This window comes from Ischnura elegans, chromosome 8, assembly GCF_921293095.1.
Source record: "Ischnura elegans chromosome 8, ioIscEleg1.1, whole genome shotgun sequence".
NCBI classification, from domain to species: domain Eukaryota; kingdom Metazoa; phylum Arthropoda; class Insecta; order Odonata; family Coenagrionidae; genus Ischnura; species Ischnura elegans.
The window spans coordinates 64438285-64453465 of NC_060253.1; the positions used below are offsets into that span (position 1 = coordinate 64438285).

At 40.3% G+C, this 15181-nt stretch overlaps 1 protein-coding gene across 7 annotated transcripts in view; it reads left to right on the forward strand.

The window, feature by feature from the left end:
* LOC124164308 (neurabin-1) overlaps positions 1-15181 on the forward strand; it is a 253486-nt gene that overhangs the window by 141028 nt on the left and 97277 nt on the right. For all 7 annotated transcript variants that reach the window (XM_046541564.1, XM_046541566.1, XM_046541568.1 and 4 more), the window contains exons 4-7: positions 1906-2199; positions 3127-4171; positions 6190-6380; positions 11230-11661. In XM_046541564.1, the coding sequence (XP_046397520.1) occupies positions 1930-2199; positions 3127-4171; positions 6190-6380; positions 11230-11661 (1938 nt within the window). In that variant the 5' untranslated portion in view covers positions 1906-1929. The remainder of the gene's footprint in view (positions 1-1905; positions 2200-3126; positions 4172-6189; positions 6381-11229; positions 11662-15181) is intronic.

Sequence of the window (15181 nt, forward strand, 5' to 3'; positions counted from 1 at the left end):
GGCGACCCATCTTTTGCGTACTGCTCGTAGAGGTGACTCTTTAAAAGGGGACGGAGCCGGAAGCTCGGAAGAAAGCGGTAATTATCGCTCCTTTCGATGGGGATTGATGGAGGCTTTTAAAGCCGCGACCCTCCTAAATGGCGTGGGTGAGTGTCACGGGCTGTTTTGCGTGCGGTCACGCCCAAGCCCCTACGACCACTTATTGTCTGCTATCCTTAGCATGTGGTGAGAATATGTGATATTCTTGTACATGCGCATGTGTACGGTTGTATAAAGGTTTGTTCAATTCAATGTAATCTTTTCTGCTCTTCTTCTGTTCTCTTCATGATGTCAAGATAGAATATTTTCTCAAAAATATTGCTTTGAAAATGCAAACTAATGCTTGATTTTATCTTAACAGCATAACTATTCGTATGTTTTATACTGGTTTTTATCGAAAATGCGACATTAGGCCTTGATGCCAACAAGTAGTAAATGAGCGTATCTATTAAAAAGTAGGTTAATACGAGAATACGAGAGAATACGTACTTTTAATCATCATCATCATCATTGGTCAACAATCCTAGGATTGGTTTGACGCAGCTCTCCACTCTATTCTCCTATCAGCTAATCTTTTCACACCTACGTATTTCTTCTCTTTCACACCTCTCTTTACTTGTTCCATAATACTTTTAATGCACTGAATTATATTTAAAAGTATTTAAAAAAATAAAACGGGTATTACAGAAAATTTCGCTTCCGAGTTCAACCGCTCGGGATCGTTAAAAAAATAATTATTCGATTATTAAGGTTCCGTCTACTAAATATTTGTTTCGTTGTTTGCAGAGTTTTTCTATACAAACGTATGAATTCCTTTTATTTGTAATATGTTCTCGTGGAATAATGAATGTGATTCAATCCTTTGGAATGATAGAAGTAGAGGGTATGTTATCCTAAATATATAAAAAATTATTTGAAAATGGATGCTCTGTTGGTCATGTATGATCACCATTACTTCTTATCAAGTAAGTATGTTGAGCTCGATCATTCCGCTCTTTATAATTGTCTCTGACCATGCCATTGGTTGAACCGAGGTAATGATTTGGCCACAATAGGTCTTGTCAAAAAATCTATTGCTATACTGTATATCTTTTCAATTTCAGAAGGTTATACACTGTTGTAAACCATTGCATTTATCCTATGTCGCTCAGTTGTATTGTTATTTTTTTAAGTGATGCAATGCATTTTTCTACCTGTCAATTAATCGGTATAATAAATATATCAACCTTATTATCGGTGCTAGACATAGTGGGAGGAAACTTCTTGGTGAGATACGGTGGAAATACAGGGTTAGGATGCTGCTGTTACTGAACAGTGGAAGGATGTTAAAAATCAATGGTAAGGAGAAGAAAGTTTGGCAAACGAGGTAAGGAAGAAGATAGGATTTATAGATAGAATGTAGTGCTTGAAAGGAATAAATTCTCCAAAGCCGTACTCTTTAGTGGGCGGAAATGGGGGGACAGGAATGGGATGGATCAGGGGAGGGAAATGAAAGGAGAGAAATGTTTTTTGTTGGGGAGTTAGAAAGGATGTGAATGGGATGAAGTACAACGATTTCAACTGAAAACACATTAAGTAAACACTCGGCAATAATGAAATAGGCAATAAACAATAAAAAAAATGCATACTCACGCTCCTCGCGGATTTGCTCTGAGGAACAAATTTCCGCGTTTGTCTCAAAAGATACCTGGTGTTTCTCGTGTCAAGCAGCCTCCTCTGAGGAGTTGTCCTTATCGTAAATAGAAAACGACCTAATTGGGAGGGGGACAGGCCAGGGTGGTTCGCATTATGCTCAATATAAACCTACCTTAACCGGTAGAAGAATAACAATCTACATGTTAATTTTTTCCTCTATCTCTCCCGCAGCGTTCGCGCGGTGATCTCGCAGTAATGGACGCCGAGAGCACGAAGAGGGCAATGGGTGGCGGAGGTCCGGCGGCGTGCAGCGGGGGTCGCCTAGGAGGCTCCAAAGTGTCACAGATAGCCAACATATTCCAGGCGATGGTCCCGGCCAAAGAGGAGGTGGCCCTGAAGAAGGCCTCTGGGCCCCTGAGGCCCCCCAGCGACTCGTGCTCCTCGCCGCCGCCCCCGGCCACCACGCACCACAACCAACTGCCGAACGCGGATGCATCCAAGGATGCACCCGGAACACCCTCTCAGGTAATACTTATACTCAAATGGAAGATCGCCGTAAATAATTTTGACCACATTGTATTTTACATATCATACATTATGATTGTGATTAAAATTTCATATTTTGCGAATTTTGACATCTAGCAAATGCAATTTTTATTATTTATTTTTCATTTTGATTTTTTTAAGGCATTGTATCGATTGATAAATTTAGAATGTGTATATTTCAATAGCTAGCGTTTTCAAAAAATGCATACATTTCCTCTCGATTTTTCTGAATGTATTTTAAAATGTTCTAACACTGTGAATATGACTTTTTTATTCACTGAATGGCTCTTTAATTTCCAATGTATAATTAACTTTTTTTTGTCAGTTCATTTGTAATTATTTTTTAAAAGAAAATATCATCACGTTGGATTCATCATTATTTATAACGAAAATACGAACCAAGATTGATGTCACTCACTCAGTACTTCAATTCCAAAGTTGGGTTGGATTGATGATTTGTCTTCCTGCTGGCGTATGAAATTATATTGAAGTATTAAATAAATACATGCCGGGTCAGGGGTTAATAAGATTAATCTGTAGGCTTCTACTTAATACTGTAGCAAAGTCAGTCTTTTGAATTGGTTCCTATCAACAATTTGGTGTAGCTGTAACGATCTCTTAAAATATCCTCGTCACTTCTTTCGATTAATAGAAATGTAGAAATTCCAATCATACTTAATAACTATTAAACCTATCGAAATGATTCTTTCATCATTAATTTGGCAAATTTGTAAAATCAATTTCAAAAACTACTTTATTACTTGTAATCCAGTTAAGAATAGATTTTTTTCACTGTAAGTGCCGTAAAAAAGTTACACATGCGTTAACAATTACACGCCGGGCGACTCCTTCAAATTTATCTGGATATGCTCATGGTATTTATGTCTATCTTCCCTGATTTTTCAGGTAACGGTCGTGAGGACGGAAAGTCACGTAGCCAGGTTCAACAACGCCCGAGCCCTGTTCGAGAAACTCGGCGGCGCGGATGGGGCTCCCGCCGGCGGCGGAAAGCCGGCGAAACCCGACCTCGGGCGAAAGGGAAGACCGGGCTCTGCAGGCAGCTGCCCGCTCAAGACGTCGCGCTCACCCTCGCCCACCCACCAACCCTCGAGGCCTGCCTCCTCCGCCGCCATCCTCGGCGACGACCACCCGGTGACAGCCAACGGCCACGTCCACGGCGAGGCCAACGGATCCGCTGACCACGAGGACGAGAGCGTCGAAGTCCCCGCGACGGCGGAGACTTCGACGCCGGACGGCGGATCCTCCCCGGAAGCCCCCACTGCCCCCAGCAAGACCCCTTCGGGAAAGACCTCACCCCCGTCGCGAGCGGAATACGGCAGGGGGAGGGTCGTCGGCCGGGGGATCCGGCCCCCAGGTCCCGCACCCCCCGCACCTCCGGCCATCACCCCTCAGAAACCCGAGCGTAAGCCCACTAGTCGAGAGCTGATCGAGAAGCAGCGGAACTGGACGTCGCACTTCAGCAAGGCGAGGTCCGGGTCCCCGTCCTCTCCGCCGGCCGTCCCCCCGGCCGTTCCCCCTCCCTCCCGGTATCACAGCGACCCCCAGCAGCAGGTGGCAGCGGCCGCGGCGGCCCAGAGGATAGGGCAGACGGCGGGACGTGGCTCGGCGGGGAGTGCCAACAACGCGACGAGGAGCGCGTCGTTCTCGACGTCGAGGACGACGGCCGGGAGTCGGCACCACGCTGCCGGCGGGGCCACGAGTCCCCCGTCGGTTGCGCCGCTGAGGGCGCCTTCGATCCCTCCGCCTCCGCCGCCCGCGTCCGCGACGGCCCACCAGCATGTGATGCCAGCGAAAGGACGGAGGGAGGCACATCAGCAACCTGCCAGCCCTCCCGTCGAGTCACCTCCAAAGCGGAAGGAGGAAAGGGTGGAGGAAGGGGAAGGTTGTGGAGAAGAAAAGCAGGAGCGAGAGGCTGCTGAAAAGGAAAGTGGTATGTATCAACAGCTATGGTTAGCATCATTTTGCTGGGGAATAAGCTGCTGTCAGGGGTGTTTGACCCATTTCAACCTAATCCCAACTTCTATCAACCTTACCTCAATACCTTGCCAAGCAGTCCCTTACTATAGCAACCAACCCTCCATAATGTTGTGTGGACTATATTTGAAGAAATTATCTTGCAAAAAATGATGGAGATGCTAAATATTAGATGATTTGAGGACACACGACCCTTGTTTTACCCCAAAAAATCAGAAATTAACCTCATGAGAGCCCTGTACAAATAGATATCAGTGTAATATGCTTCCTTTTGTGGCCAAACCTGAGGAATTCTCTAGTCGTCAGTTTTTGTATGTGCATACTAATATTTTACATTCCTCTGATTTTACCTCCTTGCTTCTTAAATTTTATGTAATTATTATGTATGTACTCCTTAATATTTCATATAAGGCAGCAGGGATGATAAAAACAGTGGTAAACAAACTCCAAACAAAATGTGCGACGAGTTTCTTATGTTTTAACATAACCATTAACATAAACACAACATTATGTTTTCATAATGTTGTGTTTATGTTAATGGTCCACTGTGCTACATTTTTGAATAGGTCTTTAAAAGAGGAAATGAATTGCCGAATAAAAAATATAGGGTGCCCTTGAAAAAAAACATACCGATGTTCATATCTTTGTAAATAACAAAGCTACAAGGAAGGCAATCATGCTGATTAATGTCCCCCTGATGGCTGATGAACATTTGCTTGACACATTTTTGAATTTGCATCCATACAAAAAGTTATTTCGGATGGTCAAGATAAATGGGACACCCTGAATATAGGTATGTTAGAAATTTCTGTCAGTGATTGCAAACATATTATTTCTTGTGATTTGTGTTGGACCTATGCTCTTGAGATCTGTGGCAGAACAACTGACTGGATTTCCTGGATAACTTCATTCTGATCATCTCAAATATTTTGGGATGATCTATGAATATAATATTCGATCTGATGGGTTCTGCAGGATTTTTGAGCACTTTTAAATACACACTCTAGTCCTCCTATGCTGAGTTTTTTTTCTCTCAGATTTATCTCCAGTGGCTCGAACACAATGCTGCAGGCATCCTCTCTTTCAGGGATCTTTCCTACGTTTGAACCTTCTCTGTTGGGTCTAAGAGGAACTTCAGAATAATTCCTGAATGACCTCCACTTTGTGCAAATGAAGTCACCTTGTAGTGATGTGTTCAGGGAGAAAAATGTTTAATTTTAAAATTCATTTATAAATTGTACCCCTGTTGAAGTATAGGAGTGGTGGATCTCCCTAATTACCCTCATTTTTATTGCTGTTCTTTTTCATAATGAGGTTTGATCTGCCATAAGTTTTCTGTGTACTAGTTGATCAAGTTTGTTCTGCTCTGAATTATCTCGAATGCTTAAAGTCACACACCCCTGTGTTACCATACCTATGTTGAATGACCCATCTGGGATCAACCCTCCCCCTTCTGATCCTCTGCCATTGCATATCAGCTGACCTCTTACACCAGTCTTTGCTGAACCTCTATCACAGTTTGGCTTGTATTTTCTATCCTTGGTAATCTTTGATTATTCTCTCCATTTACTTTTTGGAACTTGCTTAATCGTTTTGTAGCTATTTACTATGCTAAATAATACTTTTGTAGGCTAAATAACACACTTGTGTCTTTACTGCTGTGAAGAGTTTATTCTCACTTCTAAGTATAGACTCAACTGGCTGAATCATTGTTGGCCAAGATCGCTTGTTTATATAGTAACGGCGAATGCGAGCGCCGAGCTGGAAGTTCTTGGAACATTCCCGATTTTCTCTACTGCGTGTTGTGGCGGATATTGTGACACAGTTTACTGTAGCTAGCTGAAAATTTTTGAAGGAAGCATATTGAATGGAAAGAATAGTCAAAATAATACCATGAATAATGTGTAATGCTGTTAAAAGCTTTTAGGTGGCAATTATATGTAAGCCACTTATGTTTTCGTCTCCCTATTTTAGGTTCTGGTGCTATTTCCCCCATCAGTAGAAAGGATTGTACATCACAATATGAATCTGTAAAGCAGAAGGACTTGAGCCAAACGGATGTGGAGAGGAGGGGAAAGACGGAAGAGGAAAGCAAAGAGACAAAGCAAGAATTCATTGTGCCTCCTGTTGCCAGAGACAACCACAACTCAATGAAGGATGTACAGGTAATTGTAAACCAGATATATGTGGTCGCAGTAACTCCTGTTTAAACATTTTGAAATTTAAAGGTGCCAGTGAAAATATTGGTAAAGGTTTAGGAAATGGTATGCTGCTCAATCTTTGAGTTGATAAAAGTTTGGCGTAATTGATCACACAATCATCAGCACAATGGCCAAGCTCAATTTATTATATTCAGAGTTACAGAATTTTTTTCATGATTTGCCAATAAATTTTTAATCAGTTGAGTGCATGTCATTTTTGGTTAACTGCATCTTTATTGATGTATCTTCTTATATTTTGCTAAAAAAATGAATATTTTCCTGAAGAAGCCTCCTGTTGCATTTTACTATACCCTGGCTATTCTAACTGATCCATCATGCATAACTGTTTGTTATATCCATATCAATGCAAAATTGACTGTAGTTGCTAATAGGATAAAATGAAAAATAGAAGTGCGAAACCTGTTATAGTAGGAATTCATATCTGTGAAATCGGTTTTTCGGTTTTGGAGATATGAATTCCTATTATAATTAGCTAGGAGATACAATTTTAAGTTGAATGAGCATAAGGCTGGAAGATAAATCAGTGTTATTGCATTTATTCCCAGCGTACAAAATGGATTTTAGTTATGTAAATAATAAACTTGATGCATAATAAACTGAATCATTTGATACTTTTTATAAGTATTATATGAGATTACATTTGACGAAAGCTTGTAGGCATTTGTGGGTGCCTCAGGTGTGTAAAATCAGTGCTTGCATAGTGGTATGAAGGTTAATTGCAAGAAAACCGTAGTCATGAGTTTTTGCTAAGCTTTGAAAGTGATGAGTGTTGGTCTGAACATAAAATTTTATCATCACTTTCTTGAGCAGGTGGAATGATTTATTTATTTAAGCAGCCCCAAGAGAAACATGGGGACAACAGTGGAGATATCATGATATAGTTGGTTATGAAGTTGTTCATGAACAGGAAACATTGTCAGCTGAAATAGGGTAGCTTCCTTCATCAAAGAAAATGAAAGACATTGATTGCGATTCGTTACCCACCATTAGTGTATTCATAATGTACAAATTATTTGGTTTTAGAAATCCCAGTTTAAACAAATGGCAGTGGTCAATTTTAACCTCATTTGAAAAAGGCCGGATTGGCGTCCATGCGATTCCACTCCACGTGACGTCACAGGGACCTAGTTTCTATACGAGTAGATAGGAGTTTTACATCGTCTGAGATTAGCAATGCATGCATGTGTCACAGAGCTCAGGGAAACATGTCTTAATAATCACCTATTAAAACTGGCTAAGGTCGGAAAGTTTCCTTTGTTTGATAAGGTAGTAATAATTCATATTTAAGCCAAGCGCTACCAGCCAGCAGGGTACTCTTGTACCTGCTAGCAGCCTGCGTTGTGTCAGCGCTCAAGCCTTGCCTCAAGGTCACCTCACACGGCGATGGCAGAAACCAGAATGATGTCTCACGGACTTTTCCCATCATTCCTGCTTAGCCGTCGCGTTTTCGCGCGCTTGAAAATTTTCACTTTTCGTTTAATCGCGAAAAATATATATCGTTATTCGAAAATCTAAGAGTGTGAAATGCATACTGCAGGAGTAATAATCTTTCGATTTAGGCAATAAAAAAATAATAGGAAACCACCCTGTTGTAAAGAAAGGGCTAGAAATTAGTCTCAGATGGCATTTAGCTCTGGGCATGATAGAAATATGGATTCTGAGGAGAGAGGTTGAGAATAAAGCCTGAAACATATGATCATTTTATCCATCCCTTTCAAGGGACAGCTCTAGTGATCGCTCCAATGATGGCAGAAAAAATGAATGTTACATGCAATCATTTTCAACAATGTCTCGAGGGATGCCAATCCCATCTCTCGGCATCACTCAGCATGTCCCTTTTTCCGTCACTGAAAACATAGCTGGCACCATCCTTCAACCTATCAGAATGCATGACCATTACATAGTAGTACATAATTGTAATATCATGCTTGGCATTTAATTGAATGACAGTTGTAAATATGAAAAGTGATGGAATGACCGATGGAAAAAAGGACAGTGGGTATGACCGTGTGATTCAGAAAATGATGGGGTGAGCAAACACTCTATTGGACCCTGGAAACCTATCGCTGGAGCCAGTGGCGCAGCGAGGGGGGAGGTTTTTGGGGGATAAACCCCCCCCCCCCCAGAGCTCAGAGAAATTTTAATCCATTTTACTTATTTGGATCAGTATGACTTGTAGAATAGTGTTAGGATTAATCAAATATCCCTCAGAAAGCCCTAAAACTCGCCATTTTGAACCATTATTCTTCAAATTTTTCTGGAGGAGGGCCCTTAACTCCTGCTTACCCTGGTGGGTATGCAATACCCCCCACACCCGTAAGTATTAGTTGTGCCTAAAATCCCCCATAGCCTTAATTCTTAGCTGCGCCCCTGGCTGGAGCTATCTATCTGAGGGATGGAAAAAAATGATCGTATGATACAGGCTTAAGGTAGAGGAAGAAGGGAAATGGAGTAGGTGAATGGGTAGGGAGGAAAACAAGTGTGGAAGCTCTAGAGTTGATGGGAAGGAGAGGATATTGCTGGAGAAGTTGAAGCAGTGACAAAGGGTGTCGTGTGAGGGTATATTATTGGGAGAGAGAATGCCTAAAAGCAATGATAGGGGCTAGAATGCAGGCAATTAAGTAAGGAGGAGGAAGAGTACAGAAATCAGGCATAGAATGACCTGTTATGGACCTGAGTAAAGGGAGGAAATTCAGTGAGGGAACAAGGAAAGACATGGTTGAATTATAAAACTATTTTGTTGGGTTCCAGTAAAGTCCATTCTAGCCATTAGATACCTATTGATATGAGTTAAATAAGTATCTGATTGAAAAATAAATGTGAATTATAAATTTTTCTTTAGAGAAGACTAGTAATCTGTTATTCAGTACTAGGTCCTTGGTTATGGGTCTTAGTGGAACTATTTTATTTTTATTTTATTTATCTCAATTACCCCCGAAAACAGCCCGATGAGGCCTTTACATCGGCAGTTTTTTTAACAATCAACAACAGACGATAACACTTCCATGTCCTGGAAGGGGCAACCTATCCAAGCAGGACTTGAACCCGCGACCTTCAGTATAGTAGGCGAGGACTTATCCCCACCACCACGGAGGTCGACTAATAGTATGGTGCCAAGGGTTTATGTCTTGTTTAGGAATTCTTGGATGATTTAATGTGTTGAGAATTTTCTGCATTCAAAGCTTAAATTTTGATCAAAGGGAATTTGGAATATGCAATTCCTCAGATAGTGTTGTTTTTACTTTATTTTGTTTCTCTGTAGCATTGGTGTTAATGTATAAAATTGATACCTGCCTTATAATGAGCTAGTTTGCTTTACAATTTTAATTCACTTCACAATATCACCCCTGTTCTATCGACTGATATCATAAAAGGAAGTCTGTTTACTTTTTGGGTGGAAGTAAATTAGTTACGTTTTGCATATTCTGGATATATGTATTGGATTACTAATTTTTGTGTGGTTGCAATGCGACATAGTATTCTTTTTACCAAGTTAGCAATAAAACAGAGGGTCCTTCCTTCAGTGTATTGATGACCTTTTCATGCTGACATACACATTTTTCCAATTATGTAAAAGTGGTTGGATTAAGCTTTTTTAAATTGGTAACTTTTTCTGGTGTAGAAAGTATCAAAAGAGACATTAAAATAGGTCAGTTGACTGTATGGTAAAATGTTTAGGTTGAAAATTTGAAGTTGTTGATGACTTACACTTACGCTTATTTCTCGTATCTCTTTATCTTCATACCGATTCCCTGGATGACCTCATTTCTGACTCCTCTGGCATGAGTCCAATATTTGCACTCCATTTTCCATCTTCACCTCTTTTCTGAATGTATCACATAAAGAGCCTAACCATTAAGACCCTGAATGTGTGTCTGTGAATTGTATCTTTATTTTTAGTATGTTTTCCAGTCAAATTTTTATTTTTTTCAGCTATGTGACCCTCTTCCAATGTCTGAAACTCACTATGTTGTTCTAAATGGTCAAATCCCTGCCCCTGTAATTTCTTGTTGCTCTTGGCCTATTATTCCACTCTATGATTAGTATATAAGATTTTCCTCACCAAAAATGTTGTAAATCATTTAAGTAGTAAAACTGTCAATGTGATAGACATTCTTAGGATGCATTTTTTATGATTCACTTATCTCCCTGTCCTATACTGTTTGCATTTTTATTTCCCATCCCTTCCTTCCACAAGTGGACAAGTGAAATTCTTCGGTAAAACTTCTGTAGGCATGTATTCAACATGGTAGTTAAATACTTTTTGGACTATGTCACAGTGTCGATTTTTGGGTGACTCCAACGTTTCCTGACTTATGCTGGTCACTTTATCTACCATAATAAGTGAAATGTGCAACGTGTAGAATGACCATGGAGTTACTATCTGTGTGAGTTGCTTCCCCAACAAACAATAGTGAATACTCATCACACGCACGTGACTGTCTTGAGCACTCTGTTACAATATGATATAGATTTAGATCAGAATCTTGAACGTTGAGAAGGTTGTCGGACGCTTGTTATGATTGTAAGAAGTTAGATGGTGAGAATTGTCAATAGGTCACTTAAAAGAGTAAAGTAATCTTCGAAAAGAAATTAATGGCATTTAGGCATTTCAGAATTAATTCGAAAAATAAATTCTATGACTTAAAATTTAACTTGGAAGTTCATGAAGAGTTTTATCAATTATGTGTTACTTACATCACCTTTTACACACTCCAGTTCCCTATATCCGGTTACTTTGATCAGCGAGCTAAATGGACTTGTGATTTTGATACAATTTTTTTCCTTCCAGGCCGACCCAGTAGCGAAATTTCAGCAAAGTATTGAGTCCTCAGGGGAGAAAAGAAGCCGAGAAGAAGATGTGGGTGACATTCGTGTTGATGTGGCCCATGTTGACAAGAAGAGCAAGCACATACCAGGGTTTCCATTTGGAGTCGAGGCTTGCAGTCCCATTCCTTCTGCGGCAGTGGAGAAGGAGTCATTATTGCTCACTGTAGGAGATTCAAGTCCAACAAGGGATGTCACTCCTCCACCTCCTGGATTTGATGCCTCAACCCCAGAACAGGAGCGTACCTCTCAGAAGAATAGCAATGTAGGCATCAGTGATAGTGGAAACATTCCTGCCCCACCGCCAGCCTTCCTGGATTTGGGATCAGATTTGTCTTTTGCTGATGAGGATGATGGAAGAGAAGCTAAAAAGGAAAAGGAAAGCACGAAAGCTAAGGTAAGAACACTGCCCTTCATTTCTTTTTTAATGTTTAACATCCTTATCCAGGGTTCCCATTCAACCGTGAAAACCTTAAAACCGTGAATAAGCCGTGAATTTCGTCTATTGTGAAAAAAGCTGGAAATAGCCGTGAAATTCGTCATGAAACCTTAAAAACCTTTCAAACTTGATTTTAGATCTACGATTGACGGATCAAAATAAAAGTAGGTCAGTCACTCGCAGATACTGTCCTCGCATTTATCTGCAAATGTATATTCGAAGTGCAAATATTGTTCCGTGTGTCACTACGACACAGACCTTAAGGCTGTGATTGGACGACCTTTAACCAAAGTGATCATTAACCCTGGCGAGAAATGAGACACCTCTTCACTTCCCTGTCACCCTCCATTTTCTCACTCACAACCTTTAGCCGGCCCTAAATTTTGCTAACAATAGGTGACGTCATAAGTGCACTTTCATCGCTGCGTTTTGCATTCCCGGCATTTATCGCTTTTGCTATATTTTTAGTTAACGTGCGGCCAGTGATTTTTATGTGATCAATATTTCTTCCTAATATGGCTTATCAAAAAGACCGTGAAAACCTGAAAAAAACCGTGAATTTTATAATTTAGTTTGAGTGGGAACCCTGTTATCTGTGGTTGAAAGAAAATGCTGTAGATTAAACCTGCATTTTATACTGAGTTTCAAGTATAATTTTGGATGAGAAGGTAGGGCTACCATGTACAGTGGGGAGGGTGCCCTTCATTCAAGCCCAGATTCTATCAATGGGCTCTGCAGATTTGGTGGGTAGTAGAGAGACTAAGGGGCAAAGTGACCTTGGCATTGCCAAAAGTGCATAATCATACGTTAATTTTTAAGGAAACGCGTAAATCACTGGTATCTTAGTTCCACTCTCAATAGGAAGGTCCTCACTCATATGAAGGAATAAGGATAATCCTCACTGAGTGGCCCCTGTCCCCTGAGTGGGTGAAAGGCATACCTGCAGTGCGGATTCAGATGGAAAAAACGGCGAAGGAAAGAGCTCTGATGGGCAATGCTTGGTTTGACTACACAGCTAGTATACTCGTGAAGTTAATGCCATGGAGGTCTGAGAGTGACTAAATTTCTTAGACCATGCCTGGTGTCATCTAATTGGTAATGGGAAGGTCAAGTACTGAGAAATTTTCCCTCCTCACAAACTTGTTTCAGTTTTGTTCCTTCAGCCACAAAGACATTTGGAACAGAGTGCCCACAAGCCTTGTATTTGTTCCCGAAAAATTAATATGTGCGTCGGTGTGGTGATTTGACTATGGCCTATTTATTAACCCTTTCACGCCGGATGTTGGGTGGAGCCTACGGGCATTTTCATACGTAGAAGACCTGACATCAGGTATAGCTGTGGCAGAGTTTTTAACGCAAACAACTGGACTTCGGCTCTGGCCGACGCAAGGGAAGGGAAGTGACCGCTGAGGTAGCAATTGTCGGATGCATTCAGCTCAGTCCGAGACCCAGCTTAGTGAGACTTTAGGGCCACTCCTTGGCAATTTTGCCCAACCCTCCCACTCATTTATGATCATCCTCACTGTAGGAATCCATTGCAAGGTGGTTATATTGTCAATAGTTTTTTCAATGATATAACAATTTTTTATACTTTGAAATGAATTATTTGTTTTGTTCTGTACGTAAGCAATTTTTAAATGAAATTTTAGTGCTAAAAATAACAGACTTCCGGACTTATAGCCTTATCACCTTGTGTTCACTAACTTTTTTGTTGGTAATGCTAGAAATCTGTTTAAAATTCCACAATGTAATTTAGTAATTTTTTTAGAAGAGTAAATTATTGAAAATCAAATTCAATGCTTGGTTGAAAAAAAAACATTGGTAACGCAGTAAGATTACTGTGGATTCGTGCAAAGATAGGTTTAGAGGGTTTAATCCAATGGCTGGGTTAAGCTGGGACCTGTTGAGTTGGCTCCCAAATCTGAGGGACGAAAATACCCAGGCAACTCACCCCCAAAAAAGAGCTCTGCGCAGAGAGTTTTAAAATATGCTCAAGCTACTCGTAGCAGGAAAAGCTTTTCCTGTTGTAGGCGCCGGCAGGAAAGGGTTAAGTCCTTTTTCCTCACTTCCCTCACTCATCCGCTCAACGAGATGTCTGTAATTTAATCGTTTCTGTAAGACCTGCAAGTATAGTGTGGCTTTAAGATGGTTTTTTCCATGACACTCTGGAAGGAATATATTCTTAAATTCTCTAGTAATCTTAATGTGGCACATAGCCTTTGAGTCTCGAATGTAGATTATCAATAGGGTAGTTTCCTTCGTCAAAGAAAACGAAATGTATTGATTGTGATTCCTTACCCAACATTAGCGTATTCATAATATACAAATTATTTGGTTTTAGAAATCCCAGTTTAGACGAATGGTAATGGTGAATTTTAACCTCATTTGAAATAGGCCAGATTGGTGCCTATGCGAATCCACTCCACGTGACGTCACAGGGACCTAGTTTCTATATGAGTAGATAGGGGTTTTGCATCGTCTGAGATTACTAATGCATGTATGAGGCACAGAGCTCAGGGAAACATCTCTTAATAATCACACATTAAAAATACCTTAAGTTTGGAAAGTTTTCTTCGTTTGATAGGGTATTAATAATCCATAATTAAGCCAAGCGCTACCTGCTAGCAGCCTGCGTCGTATCAGCACTCAAGCCTCTCCTCAAGGTCACCTCACAGGGCGGATGTGGGAACCAGAAATACCTCACATGGAGTTTTCCCATCATTCATACTTAGCCGTCGCGTTTTCGTGCGCTTGAAAATTTTCACTTTTCATTTAATCGCGAAAAATAGATATCGTCATTTAAAAATCTAAAAGCGTGAAATATGTACTCCAGAAGTAATAATCTTACGATTTAGGCAATAAAAAAATAATAGGAAACCACCCTATTGTTTGATTACAAGTTTGTTGGATTCTCTGTTTATTGTGGATTTCTTATATAGTCCCCATTCCTCTACTCTCCCTTCCCTACCCTTCTCGATATCAAAACAACTAGCTTTCCATTGGAATATGAACAAAAAATGAAGAGAGAGCATAACACAGTAACCAATATTAAAATTGATGAGAAAATTGCCTTGAATGGAATATCTGGGTATCTAGGTGAAAGGGGTTGCTTGGGAAATAGCTCTCAATGATAGGGGGTTTTCAGTTTTCTCAAATCTCTAACAGTGAAACACTTATGGCATCTCAAGCAGCAAAGAGGACATTTTTATCGCGTTATAAGTTAAATAATGAACTACATTCGATCCATTGCTGAAAATTAATTTCATCACTTCTATCTTGAATATATATTATCTTTATTTATGAAATAAAATAACATAATGTTGTCATTGGGAGACTAAATCTCTATCACTCTTTCATCCTCCTTCCCCTCTTGTTGTGCACCAACTAATCCACAAGTTTATTCTACAGTTACAGTCAAAAATTATTTACAATTTTGCTATAAGTTATGAGATTAAAATGGTGCAGTCATTATTACAAA